Source organism: Equus asinus, chromosome 2, assembly GCF_041296235.1.
Source record: "Equus asinus isolate D_3611 breed Donkey chromosome 2, EquAss-T2T_v2, whole genome shotgun sequence".
NCBI classification, from domain to species: Eukaryota; Metazoa; Chordata; class Mammalia; order Perissodactyla; family Equidae; genus Equus; species Equus asinus.
The window spans coordinates 40,358,648-40,377,199 of NC_091791.1; the positions used below are offsets into that span (position 1 = coordinate 40,358,648).

Genomic DNA, 18,552 nt, shown 5'->3' on the forward strand with positions numbered 1-18,552 from the left:
TTCAAGTGTTTCTAGATACATTTTTAAGTGAAAATCAAATTTTTAAAAATTCTTTTAAATTCAAAACGACAAACGAGAAGTTTGTTGATGCTAATATACTTCTAAAGTCAAAACTACAGAAAGAAGCACTGCATCTCAAACATTACAGGAAACTGTGTGAGAGAAGAAAGCATTTTGGAAAAATAAATGGATAATTCTTTAAATCCATAATTATTTTTTATCTTCTTTCATCATAGAAATAATTTCATTGTAAACTTCTTGAGGGGCATCCGTTGCCCAGATAAAGTCCAAGTGATTGTAAGAAGGAATCTTCTTGTGGTAGGTGAGATTAGAGAGTTTTGGAAGCAAGAGGTCAACATCTTGAGGGTCAGCCAACCGGTCATTGCCACCGCTCCAGACTGCAAGTGACACTCTCATGTCTGTCAAATTATAGTTGGGAGGTGTAGGCTAAAACACAAGAGAGAGAGAACCTCAGCTTTCATAGGTAACTGCACTTTAAACCTCAAAACTTATTCCCTAGGTAGATTATATAACACTAACTGACCTAGATTGTTTTCATTCAGATATAATTGACATATAACACTATGTTGGTTTCAGGTGTACAACATAATGATTTGTTATATGTTTATATTGAAAGAATGATCACCACAACGTCTAGTTAGCATTCATCACTATAAATAGTTACAAAATATTTTTCTGTTGATGAGAACTTTTAAGATCCACTCTCATGGCAACTTTCAAATATATAATACAGTACTGTTAACTATAGTCACCACGCTGTCCATTACATCCTCAGGACTTATTTGTTTTCTACCTGGAAGTTCACACCTTTTGACCACCCTCACCCATTTTGTCCACACTCCACCCCTTGCCCCTGGCAACCACCAATATGTTTTCTGTTTCTATGAGCTTTGTGGGTTTTCTCTCATTTCTTTGTTTATTTTTAGATTCCACATATAAGTGAGACCATACAGTATCTGTCTTTCTTTGTTGGACTTATTTCACTTAGCATAATGCACTCTGGATCCATCCATGTTGTCACAAATGGCATGATCTAGTTTCATAAGTAAGTCCTAAACAGTGATTGCTCAGAGAAAGTCACCTCTATCCACAGAGCAAAGTGGATGCAATACATTTTAGATCAGTGTTTCTTAGACTAAAGAGGGCCTGTGAATCACCTGGAGATCTTGCCAAGACCACTATTCTGATTTAGTACTTTTGAGGGAAGAGCCTAGATTCTGCTTTCCCACGTGATATTGATGCTGCTGGTCCTACACCATGCTTTGAATAGGAAGGCTGGAGATAACAATTCTGACAAATTAAAAACTTAGATTTTAACTCAAACTAGAGGAAGTGGATTTGATTGGATTCTAAGTTTAATAGATTGTTTCTACCCAAACACTCTAAAGTACAATCTCCTCAAAATTTCCTGAGTCTTTTATTTTGGCTTTGTATTGACTTCCCAGCATGGTTAATCAATAGGTCAGTCAGTTCACTTAAGGAGCTGTGTTTGTTGAATACTTACTTTGTTTTACTAAATATTGGTTCAAATTCTGAGAACAGCTATCGTCAGCCTCATTTCCTATTTCTAGAAAATTACCATTGGCACATAGGTTTTTAAGGAGGTTTATATAGCAAGATAAGGGAATAAGAGAATCACTGCTAATTTTCCCACGGTCCTTGGAGAATTTTGTTAGTTTTTTAGGTCATATTGTCAAGAACAATAATCCAATATGCTAAAACTTTCTCTATTCTCACCTTAGGTAATAGCCAACTTGCCATAGGAAAATATTTTATTGTATGCAATTTCCCATAGTATTTTAATACTTTATTATAGTCCTTTATATACTGGAGAAAAAGGAAAAGTGTGGAGAATATCCATAATCCTAAACCTACTTTCCTGTACTTATTTTCCATGTTCAAAGAGTTTCCTAGATGCTAGCTTCTGGATCTTAAGTTAGTGTCACTGCCTCAGTTAGTAGAAGACCACCGTGAGCCGTTATTGGCTTCGTTGGAGGGAGGGTGGACTTGGGATTTGGTATTGCAGGTCCTCCAAGATGGAATCCTCTGATTACTGATATTAGAGCCCAGTAGAAAGGTAGATTCAAAGAGACTCTGTGTTTTATGGTTTGAGGAGGTGTAGGTTGGGGAAAATAATGTTTTCAACAAATGTTTAATCTGATGTTGTTCTGAAAACCTCTTTAAAGAAATCAAAGATGTAAATATGGGGGAATATATTCTCTACAGATAGGATATTGTGGTGAAGAGATATAAAACCCTTCTAAATATTGAGTCATGGGAGCAGATGCAAATTAATAGGTTTTTCAGCTACTACTTGGGTGGAAAAATTTGGGGTGGGGCAAAGAGGAATGGGAGAGGATTAAAAAAAAATGCAGGGTACCTCCCTTGCTCAAATTTAGCTAGCGATAATCTGTGGGTTTACCCTGAGATAAGGCCTTATAGACATTATCTCATTAAATATTTTTAATAACTCCTGGAATCTGAGTGGTCAGATGAAGAAATTATTGTCTGAACTCATATCGATCCCAGATAGGATGGACTCCAAAGCCTGGGTTCTTTGTGCTACAACAAGAAGGAGGAGTGCTCTATACATCTGTCTAGGCTACAAGGCCCCTTTCTGCTGAAACGTATTTCCAACTTTGGTCAGCAAGCACACCATCCTCCTCTTATATCTGGGAATGTGGTAGAATCACTTCTCTGGTTGTCCACAAGGAAAAGGCTATCGTTTAAGAAGACCAGAGACTCTAGCTCTATCTCATGAACAGAGTTAGAATTGTTGGTTTATTACATATTAAGTGCAGTTTAGAAAGAACAGTATCCTGGGAGTCTGGGATCCAGAGCAGGTCTGTCCAATGTGGTAAGGGGTGATAAATTCTACACAGTTTCTCTAGCGGTGTAGTAGTGGTGTGGTACTTTGAGGGCAGCTTCAATGTGCACAGACACCGCAGCATGAGTGCACAGTGGGAGAATGGGGGACTGGGGTGATGTCTGACATGATGAAGGGATTCCGAGGAAATACTCATCTACTTTATAATTTCCTTAAGGCTAGGTCTGGGCACGAACATTCCTTTGGAAAATATATGCACAGTTACAGTAATTTCATCTTCAACTTTTTATATCTTTGCCTTTCAAAATGTGAATAATTTCAACTTTAAGAAGCTTACCTGATTATAGTGCATCATGTTCTGAACTGGGCTTCCCCAGTCAAAACCTTGGAATTTTCCAGACTTAGCAGCCTAATGTAGAGAAATTAAGAACACAAGGAAATAAAAACTCTCCTTACTGTATGAAAAATAAAATTCAAACATTTTCAAGTAGTTTATTTTCAATTTAAACAATGATTAAAAATCATTTTTTCTCCTTCCAAAAATAAAGACTATTAATCATCCAGGACAAGGTATTTATGCAAGTTTAAATGCAGCTTTACTTGAAATAACTGTTCATGCATTCCAAGTCGTAAAAATCATTCATTTCTTTGCTACCTAAAGTGCTAGTTTTCATAAGATTTTCATTCACATGGACTGACAGTTATTTTCAGCTTGTAGTCACATGCCAGAAAAAATTCTCTGCCAGGAACATTGGACAGAATATTTTAAGAATGAGCTCTACATAAAGTGGAAGAGTTAAGGCCCACAAAATAAATTTTAACAGCATTTTGAGGAATGATGCCTGGGTCCAGTGGAGGATGTTTTGAACTGAAGTTCCTGCTGGATTATGTGATAGATACACATCCAAGTGACTCTAGAAAGCAAACATGTGTCTACACACATACTTACACATATGTTCAGTTTCTCAAAAACAGTGAATATTTAAGTTTTTCTGATCTGGGTCACTTGTTCAAGGGAAGCATTTACTGGAAGGATATGAGCAACAAAGTTGTACATCGCTTCCAAGCTTGCAAAGTACAACTGCATGGGCTAATTTGTTTAATTTGTAGCCACTTGAGGAGAGTTTATCATTGCCATTTTATCAAAATGGGAATTTGGGCCCAAAGAAGTTTAGATAAATGTCCAATGTTACACAGATAGTAACGGGGGGGACCAGAGACTTTAATCTAGGTTTCTGGGTTCAAATTCTCAGCTTTTTACTCTTCTCTACCCAGTGCCAGAGGGCAGTGGATGAAATTTTATATATAGTATATTTACCAACTGTAGTGCTATCCTGCCGTCTTATCAGGACCCTAATCCACCTCGATCAGACCCCAGACAACAAACTGAAACCCCTTTTTTCAGGTTGTATAGACTTGTTCATAGTGGGTCTTAATGACACTGTATAGAGGGTCTTGGATAGAGCCAAACAAATTGAACATCTTCATAGGGGACTGAAGTGTCTCTCCACATAATTATCATGCAGAACATGAAATATCTAATTTCCTTTTGTCTGCTTTTTATTATTATTTTTCTTATAAAGCTCTTATTGATGGGATACAGTAATCTGTACTGTCTTTGCTTAATGCGATAAAGATCGACTGCTCTGTCATACTCCACATATGGAATGACAAACATTCCCAGAACCATGGATATAAACTCCTTTCCAAGAGAGAAAAAGGAGGTTCTTATTTACCACTCAAAATGGAGAGTAAGGAAAGTTCCTTTGCTCATATATATTTTAAAATATCCACAGGAATGATCACTAGCACTGAGAAAGAGAACTGACTGTTCTTGATTTCCATGAGGTCTGGAGCCATATCTGTCTTTTTCACTGCTATGTTCCCAGTGGCTATAACACTTAGTAGTGCCTCCATAAACATTGTTTACTGAGTAACCTATAGGTAGCATTATACCTTCTTATCAGTGATCTTGATTTTCTTAGTAGTTCAAAGGTATATAACTAAAGTGAAAATTTGGGTGAGGGTAGTTGTCACTGTATAACAGTATTAGTAGAAAAACATATACTATGAACTACATGCTTTGTACTATGTTCTATATGCTTTACATATATTGGCTCATTTAATCTTCGCAATATCCTATTTTGTAGATAAGGACATTAACACAGAGGGGTTTAAGTCAGTTCTAAGGATAGGATTTGAATTTAGGCTCTGAATCTGAATCCATATTCCTAAGTATTTTATGATGCCACATTTTGTCATATACATTTTAAAACCCCAACTCAATGCAAAGCAGGTGTAATAGCAGAAAAGAGTGTGGACAAGATCTTACATAAATAGTTACTCTGAAATAAGTTTTATAAAATTTATAGGAATTACTATCAGCATTAGAAAATTTATCAGAATGTTTATTCAGTGCCTAGCCATTTTTTTCCTACTGAGGAACCTTCCAAAATACATGGTTCAAGTTCTCATCTCACAGAATTTAAATGTCACTCCAATTATTTAGGTGGTCAGAAGTGAGTAATAATTGTCATTTTTGTGTACATATTTTTTACTTTAAGAGGCAATTGGTTGATGGAAGGGATCTGGAGGGGACAAAGATGGGAGCAATGATTTGTGATTTCTTTGGGGCTTATCTGCATATCCTGGAGACAATTTTGAAGCTACTCCTAGTTCCTATAAAGTACCATTTCTAAGTGATTACAGGAGAATGAATCAAAAATTTTGCTCAAAATATCCAGAATAGAAATTTCAATGCATACAAACAATGTTCAAGTTCTTATAGTTGAATCCACAAAAGATAAATAAGGCATTGGTGCAGAGGAGATTCAACATCTCATGGGAGCACACTTTAGTAGCAAGAAATTCATCAAAAAAGTTGTGTGGGGAGAATATTGTGTTACCAAATATAATCTGAAAAATAAAGTCATCATTAGAGGCTTTCTAAAAATAAAGTTGCAGAAAACACTCAATTTATCTAACCTGTTTGTACAGGTGTGATTAGGCTGATGATATTTTCATATTTCTATACGTTGTTTTAGGAATTTCAAATACTTTGTCTCATTTAATTCCCACGATGAAGTTGTGGAATGGACAGGGCAGATAGCAATGTTGGGTATTGATTGTTGCACTGAGAACTGTGTTGGCTGCTGATAAGAAGTATAAGACACAAAAAGTTACAGTCTAGTTGAGATAATAAGAATTAAGGAACAAAATTGTGAAACAACATGGCAGAAAGTCATAATAAAGTGCCAAGATACATGATTTCAGGAATAAATTGTGAAAAGATCAGAAAGGGAAATGGAGACTCTGAGCCATATTTTCGGCAAAGCCTTTAGAAAGACAATGAATCTATGTAGTTTAATAGTTGAAAGGATTTGCCCCAGCTCTTCTTGAGGAAGGTAGACATTTTGTTATCTCCATTTTATACACGAGAAAATGTGAGACTAATAAATAGTCAGGGTCTTGGTCTAATTGCAACTGGATTATAGCTAGAAGCCTGACTCAAGCTTATGATTTGAAGTTTAATAATTTTTTTCTCTTTTTTTATCCATTCTATGCATTGCCTATCAGAAAATCTGAAGACAAGAAGGAAATCAGTTCTGAATCAATGCAGACAGTAAATATACTCAGGGTCATCACAAAATTTTACATGTTGAATAAAAACTTTGCAAATATAGTTTGACTGTAGATAAAGTTTCCTAGAATTTAGACACGTTAATTCAGAGTGAAAAGAAATGAATAGTACAAAACCATAGAAGGAAATAGCATGATTATCTTTTATAGCCTGAGGCTAAACTGTTCTAAAAGAAGCTGTGTAAGTGTTGTGTGTGTGTAAGTGTTGGTTTCCAGAGACGTGAAAAGTCAGTGATTAAGCATTGGAAAAAGTAATGATTATTAATTCCCTACCATGGATACTTACTGTACAAGACACTTAATATTTATAGTTTAGTGAAATCTATGCTCCTGCTCCATGAAATCCCCGTTTAAAGAAGAAGGAGTTCTTAGGAAAAGGCTTGGAAAAGCAAGAATTTTTGATGAGGCGTCTCAAAGTCATTATCTCACTCGACCATTCCTTTTCTCTTTTTCCTATTCTCTTCCCTTCACTTTCTTTCCTATCCTTCCTCTTCCCAGTTTTCTCAGCCCAGGTAGTTTAGGTTTCATATTTGACTATTCTATTTTGTTTCTATTTCCTCTTCCCTGCTCCAGGGGTGGAATCACATAGCTGTGTGAAGTGTTCAGTAAATAAAGCATCTACAAAGGAGCAAAAACACTCCCAGGCATTGCTAACACACAGGAAGTAACCTAGAACAAAGAAATAAGTGGGGATCTTACAGGCTGTAATGGGGATTCAAATATGATCAGTGTTACTCACGAAATAACATAAATATGCACACTTCCATTTTGCGATATAATCATTGTCCATCAGGTGTTTTTCTTCTATTTCCATCACTTTGAAATCCATGGGCAATTTGATATCTTAGATTGAGTTAAAGAGAATCACATACCTTGAAGAGGAATGGAGGAATAAGTGTAAGCTTGTTTAACAGGCTTTTCATATACTTCACAGTGGCAACTGGAGCTAATGCATAAAAGGCTTTGATTCTTTTAGCCAGCTTGGGATTGGTGCAAAAGGTGATAAAACCTGAAACAGAACAACACGGAACCGGGTGTGCGTGTGTGTGTGTGTGAGTATGCACATGCACACGTGTCTGTGTGTCACAAATGTGACATTATTTTGGGCCCTCTGAGAGCACCATCCAGACAACCTGAGAGGCTGCCAACCTCTGCATGTTCAAAGTGATTAGATTTTAGTAAAGCTGTTTTATTTTCATAGCTTCTTTATGGGAACCTGAGGCTAGAACTTTAAAAATGCCACAATAAACTCTTGTATCTGACTTTAGAAAATAGGCCTCCTTTCGGATAATCATATGGTGACAAAAAAAAGTTATTTATACTACACGTAGGTTTTGAGGATCCAAATTCATCTCCTCACAATGAAATAATTATTATTTAATATAAGAAGGGTATACAATTGGAAAGGTTAAAAGCACAAGTTTGAAATCTGACCAAATGAGATTTGAGTCCTGGCTCTGTGGTTCACTAGTTTTGTGACTTTGGACAAGTCGCTTAAACTCTAAGAGCCTCAATTTCCTCATCTGAAGTATTGGGATAAAATGAGTCCTTCATTAGGCTCTTTAGGAACTAAGGAAAGTTAGTCATATAAAGTACTTACCAGGGCACTTGGCACATAGTAAATGCTTGACAAATGAGTAGCCAAGATAATTCAAACATCTACCTGCAGTAAGTCTACTCAGACCCTATCTGTTTAAATGTTTTTATGAATAGTAGCATATTAGTACACTGGAAGTAATCAAATAGTTATTACATTAACTAAATGAGTTAATTTAAATAGGGTAATTTGATTTAACAACTTAAATAAGTTAAGTACAATCAAACTACATAGGACAATCTCTTCCCTTCTGTTAGTAACGACATATCAAGGAGACTCAAGAAAGGCTCACAAAAAAAAAACCTATCAGATTTAGACAACTACCTCACTTATATAATGTAAAGCCTGATTCTGTTTGAGCAAGAATGGTTTTTCCAGAAGCACTGTGCTTATTAAGGGATTTTTTATCTGGTTGCTCAACTCAGCAGATTACAGCCAGCAGATCACCCAGAGTAAGTAAGAATCACACAAGAGGAGCCTGAGTGGGTATCAACAGGTCCACGCGCTATCAGGATAGGTGGCTTCATTGAATAAACTTGCTTCCTCAGATTAAATTTAATCCTATTTTAGGTATAATTCTAACAAGGATACTTATCTAACTTCTCAGCGTACAGAATTTGGAAGCTGTAAATTCGAAGGCAGAAACAACTTCAGAATTTTATGAGTATGGTGACAGGAATGACAAATTGTCCGCTAGTGAGAAAGAAGAATGGAAATGTTAAAAACTCAATAAACTCAAAAAAGTGGTAGGTTAGAGTTATTTGGTGTGAGGACCAGCAGTTCTACTCACTTCAATAAATCCTAAGGAAATTGTTTCATTGCATTTCAATGCAATAATTTTATACTACTAGATAACAGAAAAACATTAAACTATGTTCAATAGGTGCTAATTAAAAAGTCAGGGGAGTGTGCCATAAGTTGATGCAGATTTCCATTCAAAATGGTTAAAATTTTCTATATTTTTGGAAATTAAAGGAGTAAATTTTAGTAATCTAGAAAATTTTCTGCTTTTTAACAAAGGATTTTGAGTCAATTGTTGACCATGTCTTATTTTTGCTATGCTGCACTGCCCAGATCCCCCTTCAAGTTGGAGGCATTTATTCAACCCCAGCTGAAGGGAAGGTTGTGGCTGATGACTCCTAGCTATGAGTCCTCTCTAATTTTGCTTTTGCTCAAGAGAGCCCCATGTTATACCCTCTTCCTGGGGCAGTCTACATTTAAGTGCGTAAAAAGGCTCAGCCACCCAGCCCCACTCAAAAAGACTCTGAAGAGCCATCTCATAGAGTTGGCTGAGGCCTTTTGGGAATTGCATCAAAGTACAACTTCTCCCTCTGCCTAGTCCTGCCTTTTTACCCTTTCCCCTAAGAGTACCTTCCTACAAAACATCCTGATTGCTAATCTTCATCTTCTTGGGAAACTGAAACAATGATAAGAACATTGGGAAGCTCTACCTCACTGACGTTTTTCTCTGTCTAAGATTCTATAAGTGAGATCCGTGCTTTAGGATGAACAAGCAGGAGGAAGACTCCCACCACCAGTTTCATGCACTTCCCTGTATATGTGCCCATAGATGGAGATTCTGATTGCTTACAATTGTAGTAAGAAGTATGATCAGCAGCTGAGAGTGAGGATTGGCATTAAAAACATATTATTATTTCTCCCATATGTTCCCTATTTTCCCCTTCTGAGTCCACCCTATTTCTGCCCTTTACAGCTTTCTCTTATTCTCTCTTGAACTTACTGGATTATGCTTTCATGCCAATCTCTCCATCAAAGTTGCTATTATTAAGGTCCCCTGTAACTTTTAGGCCACCAAATCCAATAGTCAGTTCTCAGACTTCATTTTAGATGATTTGTCAGTAGCCTGTTCCACCGCTGACCACATTCTTCTTAGAACACCTTTCTTCACTTGACCTCTAGGACATGAGACACTCCTGGCTTCCCTTAGGCCACCGTAACCATTATTTCCCAGTTTCTTTATCTGATTCCTCGTCATCTTCTAAGTTAAGAGAGGCCTAGGGCTTAGTCCTTGGACTCCTCTTTTCTGTCTGAACTCACTCCTTTGGTTATTACATCCTGTCTTATGTACTGATGACTCACATTTTGAATTTTCAGCCCAGTCTACCCCCATAAATTCAGATTTCTATCTATAATTGACTTCTTGACCCTTCTATTTGAATCTCCAATAGGCACTTTTAGCACAAAGCAGGTCCAAAACTGAGCTCCTGTCCTCCCTCCCACACTGGCTCTTCTCACAGTCTTTCCCATCTTGGTTAATGGCATATCCATTACTCCAGGTGCTCAGGCCACAAATATTGGCATCATGCTTGACCCCTGTCTTCCTCTTGCACACCTTGTCCAATATGGAAGTAAATATTCTTGGTTCCACCTCCAAAATATATCTTAAAAATACATCTAGAACCTAACCACGTATTGTTACCTCCACATCTACCTCCGAGTAAAAGCTGAAATCCCTACAACTGCCAAAAAGTCCTGGACAGTCTGTCCTCCTCAACCCCTTTCCTGATCTTATCCCTGGCTCTTTTCCTCTCTCTCATTTAATTCATCTACACAATGAATAGCCTCATGCTATTCCTTGAACATGCTAGATGTTCTCTAGCCTCAGATGCTTTGCAGTTGTTTTTCCCTCATCCTGGAACATCAGGCTTCCAGGTATGCACGTGGCTTGCTCCCTGACCTTGTTCATGTCTTTACTTAGGGTGTTTGGTGGTGTTCTCCATCTAAAATTGCTGTGTACTTGTCTCAGGCTCCCCAATATCCCTCCCTGATTTATTATTCTCTCCAGAGCATTACCATTGTCTAACATAGTCTATATTTTATTTTTTAATGTTTTTTATTTTCTCTGCCTCCTCCCACTAGAGTATAAGTAGTTGGAAGACAGGGATTTTGATCTATTTTATTTATTGCTGTATTCTTCAGACACATTGTAGGTGCCCCATCAATGTGGTTGAGTGAATGGATTAAATTTTCCAGAGTCCATTGGTGTAATGTTTCGGAGCATGGGCTTGGGGGTCAGAGTGCCTGAGCTGGTATCTGAGCCACACTATTTGTAATAGTTATGTTACCTCACACAAATTGTTTACTCCCTGCTGGGTTTCTCCACATATACAACAGAAATAATAATTGTCCCTATACTGTTGGGTTTCTGTAGGCATTATATTATGTAATGAGTGGAGAGCAATTATCATGATGACCAGCATGCCGACATAACATCTGGAAAGGGGTCTATATAAACTAAGCTACTTTCCTTGACTCCTTTTACCTACCAATGGAGGTAGCCTGAGAATGGCCAACATAGTGTAGCTTCTCTTGTCCAGTTTTCTTTAAAATGAAGTTGATTGTAGATGGGAGGTCATATTTAGCCATTTCATCAAAGCTACAAGAAAAAAAATAACTGAATACCTTTCTTTGCTATGATTTCTAAAAGTCAAACATATTTGTAGCTAAGGCTCCCTTTGAGAAATGAAACACTAGATTCTGTAAGCATTGCTGTATGTAGACCATTAGTGAGTGTCAGGTGCTCTTTGGGATGGCTTCTTATAAACAACTGACATCATTTCTGAGGCACAGCATTACAGTGGTAATTTAAACCAAACAAGATAGTATCTGTAGCTGGAGACTATTTCTATCCCTGAAACTGAATATCAGATTAATAATCATTTGTATGCAGTGTTCCACTGCCATTTAAGAACCCATACCCCTCTCTATTTTAATCTTCACAAGTCAGCCAGAATGATTTTTTGAAAACGAAAATAGGATTATGCCATTCCCTCTGTTGAAAACTTCTCAGTGGCTTCTCCTTAGATTTAGAATGAGCTCAAAAGGCCCTCACTATCTGGCAATCAGCAGCCTCTCTAGTCTCCTCTCTTGTCACTCTCCCTTTTCCTCACTACACTGGGGACACATGGGCTTCTTCTCAGTTCTGAACCCTCAGAGCAATTTTGTGCTTCAGCAACATCAGACAAATCCTCTTCCGTTCTCCACTTCCATTAGGAATTTCCAGGAATAGGCACAAGAGGGCCAGTGATAGAAAATCTTTGATAATCTCTTCGTGGTGTCTGAATTATTCCTCCCCCCAACACTTTGATATTATTGATGACGCAAGTTCCTGCTCTTAAACCTCTAACTGGGCCTTAACATGCTCTTGAATCCATATGGATATGCCTTTCAGAATCTGCTAGGGGCAGTGAATTTCATTGCTTCAGTCATTTTGTTCATTCTATTTGTAAAAGCATGTTCAGGGAATCTCCTATAAATGGGTACTGAGATCACAGAAAGTTTGGAGGAAAAGCTATCCTGGGAATGAGGGATGTGGAAGAATCCAAGAAAGGATTAGAATAAAAATGTTTTCCTTCTCTTACTACTTGGAGTGTAATACATTAAAATGGGACTGGATTGCAATACCCACGCAAGAATCCCTGTGATTTTTAAACTCAATGTTTATTTCTAATTGCCCATTTTTCATTGCCCCTTTTCTTTACCTGAAAGCCCAGAATTCAACTGAATCTGGTGAATAGTATATATTTCTCCTGGCCCAGGTATTTCCTCTGCTGTTCCCCAGCCACACATCATAATCAGCATCTGCCAGAAGGAAGCCCAGGCTATTGTTGGGCAGGTTGGAAATCCAGTTTGAGGCTGATCCTAGCAAACCATGCTGCAAAAACACAACAGGTCTCTGGCCTAAAGAAGAAAATTGTTTAAAACCTTTATAAATTCATTCTTTGTTCTAGGAAAAATGTGAAGATAGAAACAAGCTTCCACATAACTAGATTTGAATACATTTGCTTGATTGGGTTGAATATTTTGAACATATTATCTTATTGTGGTGATGGTGTCTCAGATGACAAAATTTATCAAGTTGTACACTTTAAATCTGTGATACTTCAAAACGTTATTGACAAAATTATATTCTAAGGAAATACAGCATGACGTTAATTTAAATGGCCAAGTTATGGTTGGTCTTGCTTAATTCTACTTCTTTTGTACTTCACAATTTTTGTACACTGAGGAAAAGATAAATTGTTAATAGCACTAGTAAAAAAGTAACCTTCAGCTGTTGAGGAAATGAGCCTCTCTTTGCCTCCCCATTCTCCCCTCTGTAACACACAACCTGGCTGATTCCTCCTGATCCTCTAGGACTGAGAGCAAGCTTTCCCTGACTTCTTCTACCTGGGTTAAGTACCTTAGTCAGGACTTCCAGTTTAATATCCTGTGCACAGTTCCAGCATTATTATTATATCACACATTATTATCGTCCTCTGTTTATTTATTCATCTTATTGATTTGATGGTGATCTCCTTGAATGTTTGAGATATGGCTTCATTATTGCTGCATTCCCAGAGTAAGCAAGACTCATTAAGTCCTTAGGAAGAAACGGAAGGAGGAACAAGGGGAGGGAAAAAACAAGGAGGAGATGAAGAGAGAAAAAGAGAGAGAAGGCAAGAGGAAAAAGAGGGAAAGGGAAAGAGGGAAAGAGAAAAGGGGAGAATGGAAGGAGGGGAAGAGGTTATACCTCTATTCTCTGAATTTTTCTTCCCATAAGGAATTCTGTTGATCCCAAGCATATAACCATCTTCAGTCACAACTTCATATTCTTCACTTGGGTATGCCCAATAGCAGATCATCTGACTCTGATGATGCATGAAAAACCAAAACTTTAAGTTTTAGTTGACATTTTAAATGTCTAGTAATTAGATATTGTTAACGATTTTTAATTTGTCATGTAAAAGCTTAAACGCCCTATTATTCTAAATCATGGTAATATCTCTCAGTTTAATAGGTTTTTCCCCCTGGTAACTTACAATATTCATAGTCACTTCAGGGCTTTCAGAGTTTAATTTTCCAAGGAAGCCATGTGTAGTTCCAAGTGCGGATATCAAACTTGCTACTGTTAATAACAACCACATTTTGGTCCCTCCTGAAACAGAATAACCCGTGCCATGGTTAACCCAGTACACTTTCATAATACTCTTATTTTGTGCTTATTTTACCTTCATGCAAAGTAGAGATGTGCTTAGGTTTGATTATGTTCTGTTGGGCGTTAATCTGGGACATGTGAATGTTAGCACAGGCATTTGAAGGTCTAACGTGTTTTCACTCTTATTCCTTTTATTTAAGAACATTTCCCATTTGGTCTTCAAGTCATATTGAATGAAGCTTAATTGAAAAAAAAAGTCTTCTAATTGTCTAGGATAACATCACATTCTTATCACCCCTCATGTTTAATACTTTTGCTAACTCTCTGTTAGAGCCCAAAGTGGGATGGTGGTGGCGTTGTGTAGTCATTTGACTCTTCTTGATTCAATCTCGATATAATGTGCATTTAAATCTATCATTATATCTTTAATATTCTTTGTAATAGTTACTTCATAAATATTCATCAATTTGACTTAATTACATGGATGTAAAAGCTACCACCGGGGCCGGGCTGGTGGCGCAGCGGTTATGTTCACATGTTCTGCCTCGGCAGCCCCTGGGTCCGCTGGTTCAGATCCTTGTGTGGACCTATGCACTGCTTGTCAAGCCATGTTGTGGCAGGTGTCCCACGTATAAAGTAGAGGAAGATAGGCACGAATGTTAGCCCAGGGCCAGTCTTCCCCAGCAAAAAAGAGGAGGATTAGCAGCAGATGTTAGCTCAGCGCTAATCTTCTTCTTCTTCAAAAAAAGCTACCACCATTTTCTCAAAATGCTATAACTAGCGTAATGTGTGAATATAATTTCAGGAACATTATTGTGTATTAAATTTTTGCTGAGATGTTACCTAATTAAAATTGCTTAGGTAGGCCTCAGTAAATGGAAATTGAAAATGTATTGGATGGTACAATATCTTTTAAAAAAAATATTTAACAACAAAAAGGAAAATTAATATCATGATTTGAAAAAGATTCTAGCAATTTTTAAAATCAACCCACGCATATGTTGTAGGTAAGAAGTAGCAGCCCACTTCTTAGGTAACGTAATGATAATTTCAAGTACACTGAATTAGTGCTAATGTATAAATGATTAATATTTCATATAATTAACAAAACTGTTAGGCTTTTATAATCCATTTTTTGAAAAGTTGAGAAAATATGTTAACCATAAATTATCTGGAACTCTTATGACAAAAGATTAATTTCCTTAATATCCAATTAGCTTTTATAAATCAGTAAGAAAAAGACCAACAAATCCATAGAAATGGATATAATACATGAAAGAGCTTTTCATAGAAAGAAAAGTAGTCTAAAACCTTTAGATTTTACAACATTTACAAATATTCTCAATTGAATTTTGAATTAATGAAATGCAAATTAAAACTATACTGTTCTAACATATTCCACCTATCAAAGTTTGATAATTTATAATGATGGCAAAGTTGAATGAAATAGTCACATAAATGCTATTTGTAGGTGTATGAAATTTTACAAGGCCTTTTGAGAGCAACATGGCAGTATTTATGAAAATTTAAAATACATATTCCTTCCATTCCACATTTAGAAGTTTAACCTCAAATATAATCACAATTGTGTCAAAAATGTATGTACAAAGATTTTCATTACATATTTTTATAACATTACATTGTTTATAACAAGAAAGATCGGGAATGACTTAAATGCCCATCAATAGAGAAAATAATTGTATAACTTATCATGCAACCATATGACGGAATGCCATGCAAGTTGCTTACAAGAAAAAAGTGAGTTAGATTTGTATGTGCTTACATGAAAAGTTATCTCAGATGGATTGTAAAAGAAAGGCACAGAACAAAGTCCTTTTAGTACATAGTATAGTATATATAGTACCCTTTGTGAAAATAAATTGTATTATCTAAAAATAAAACACCAAAATTGTTAGGCTTTTGGTAGTTGCAAAGCAACTGGTCTAATAGTTGGGCCACTTATATACATAGTATTAGATTTATCTTAATATTTTTTATAAGATAAAATCCATTTATCTTAAAAATGAATTTTTAACTAAACTCCGTCTTTACAATGATATTTTAGGAGGGAACAAACAATACATAAAGACCAACCAGCAGTGTTTTAACATTCAAACCAGAAGGCTTTGAACAAATATTTCAGGAATCCATAATTTTATACCATCTATTACCTCCATTAAGTAACTTGCCATTGTAAAGTGAGGGCACTTAACCTATGGTTTGAGTTATAAGACATCCTAATAACCCAGTAATATACACGGGCTCAAAGATGTTCAGAGGAAGAATAAGTGTCCTCAAAATGCCTGATGGCAAGTTCTAGGACAAAGTATTAGCTAATACTTACAGAGGGCTCACTATGTTCTGGGTAGTGTGTTTAACATGTCATATGTGCAAGTGACTTACCTTCCCTAAGATGGTCTCCCCTTCTATAAAATAGGGCCAGGTATATTGCTTGTCCCAAAGTTATTATGAGAATTCATTAAGATAGTGAAAGTAAAGTTCTTAACAACATGTTAGTCATCGAGTAAACACTGGATAAATACATTTATTATTACTATTATCTCATTTAATTCTCATGATAACCCTACGAAGTAGGTAGCATGATATTCCTCATTTTACAGGTAAGCAAGCCAAGGCTAAAAAAGACCTTTCCCAATAAGTATGTAGAAAGCAACTGAGCTCATATCTGAGACTAAGTAGTCTTTTTCCAAAGATGATGCTCTTCTCCACTGTAATTCTTCTTTAGGATGACCCTAGGCCAGCATCTATAAGGAACTACTTGGCACATCCCCAGAGAGATTCACATAATTTAGTCCAAACTTGTCTTGAGGGATTTACAATTTGAAGAAGTACATTAGTAGGCTGTGAAACCTAACAACAATATTAATAATGGTTAGTTCAACAGCAGTTGATTTGGATGAAGTGAAATTATTCAATATAGAGTATCAATACAGCCAGCTCACACGATGCTAGAGGACTGGTCTAGTGCTTCTCAAAATGGAGAGTAAGAGAGATGAGGCTTTCACGTTAGACACTCATTACAAAATACTAAATTAATAAACAAATTTGTCATCCAATAATTAAGAATTTCATGTATGGGTAAAAAAGAAAAGAAAAACAAATCAAATCCTAGAAGAATAAACTTTGATTCAAACATACACATTTATATGGATGAACATGCAACGAATATCTGGGCCTTTAACAAATGCAACAGTTAGGTTAAAGAAAAAAATGAATCTAATAGTTCAAATGTTAATTTCGCTCAGAAGTTATGCTTATAGTCTCCTCAGAAACAGTTAGGATTATGTTTCTCTAGGGGTTTAGTATTTGGTTAATGTGGCGTTTGCTTCTTGTATACAAAACCTTCAACAATGGCCAGAATTACTCATCCAATGGGATCAAATTCCCATAAAGTCTTAATATCTGGACATCATCTGATTGTAAAAGGACAAACTTAAAAATCAAATACTGCATTCAGTTTCACATAGCATTGAATTCACACTTTAAACTTTTAACAATTATCAATATTGAACAAAGGAGTTTTGATGATTAAAAATGATTTAGGAAACATTATGAAAGATTCTTGATAGCTTAAACACACAAAAGCAGTTGAACTAAAAGCATAATACAAATGATTGTGTAGTATGGCTCAGATAAAGAGGCCTAAGATGACAAAAGACCTCCTCTTGATTTTTGAAAACACAGTGCATAAACTATTCTGACTGGATGGCTAGATAACTTCCTGCAAATGAATGTAATCAGCAAGGATTAGCATTTAGTCTTTGACCAGGGTCTCTAAGCCAGCAGATAATGGTCTAGCTAATATAGAAAACCCAGCCCTGCCCTTTAAAAACATATGGGTGGTGTCATTTTCTTTATATATAAATGATTTGTGCAATCCAAAAATTTATATTTAATAAAATACAGTTGATCCTTTACAACCACCATAAGCATCTGTAGTTCATAGTGAAAGAAAAAGAGAATGATATTTTAACTTGTTAAAATAGTTTGCAATTCATTTTTAGGAATGATTATTTTTTTATTGGTACTCAAATACCTGGCAGAAATAGTGAAGAAATAATAACTGTTGAAGAGAGCAAAATGGCAAACTATAAATCGACAACTTTCCACAAAACATGGTAATACAAGTAAGAGAAGTTGCACTGTTTGAATAAACTAGGACAAAATTCAGGGTATATCAAATACCTATTGATATATCAGATACCAATTTCCAAATACCAATACAAATACCAAATATCAAAAACCAAATATTTCTATGTTATTAATACCTCACTTTCACTCAACGCTAGTTGATTTTTATCGAAAATAGCAATTTTTAAAGGATAAGATAGCGACATGTTCTAATAAGGATCAATATGGAAGGAGAAGGTTTTACTAGCTATTCTAACACAATTTGAATTTACTTCACTAGCAGATGGGAAGCAGATTAACCATATTTCTTCATGTCATCATTTGTATGTGTTTAAACAGGAGAATGCAGGAGTGTTCCTTTGGCCTTTTACTGTCATT

At 36.1% G+C, this 18,552-nt stretch overlaps 1 protein-coding gene across 2 annotated transcripts; it reads right to left on the reverse strand.

Annotated features, from left to right (window-relative positions):
• Positions 1-210: 210 nt before the first annotated feature.
• On the reverse strand, positions 211-14,011 carry LOC106822177 (gastric triacylglycerol lipase-like). 2 transcript variants are annotated; one of them, XM_014827233.3, is made up of 9 exons: positions 13,907-14,011; positions 13,618-13,735; positions 12,587-12,686; positions 11,372-11,481; positions 7,360-7,496; positions 5,618-5,764; positions 3,691-3,762; positions 3,186-3,257; positions 211-447 (listed from the first exon to the last, which is right to left on the reverse strand). In XM_014827233.3, the coding sequence occupies exons 1-9, from the start codon at positions 14,009-14,011 to the stop codon at positions 211-213; spliced, it is 1,098 nt and encodes a 365-aa protein (XP_014682719.3). The 2 variants fall into 2 exon arrangements, with proteins under 2 accessions (XP_014682719.3, XP_014682718.3); XM_014827232.3 differs by having other exon boundaries at positions 12,587-12,785.
• Between the last annotated feature and the right edge of the window lie 4,541 nt (positions 14,012-18,552).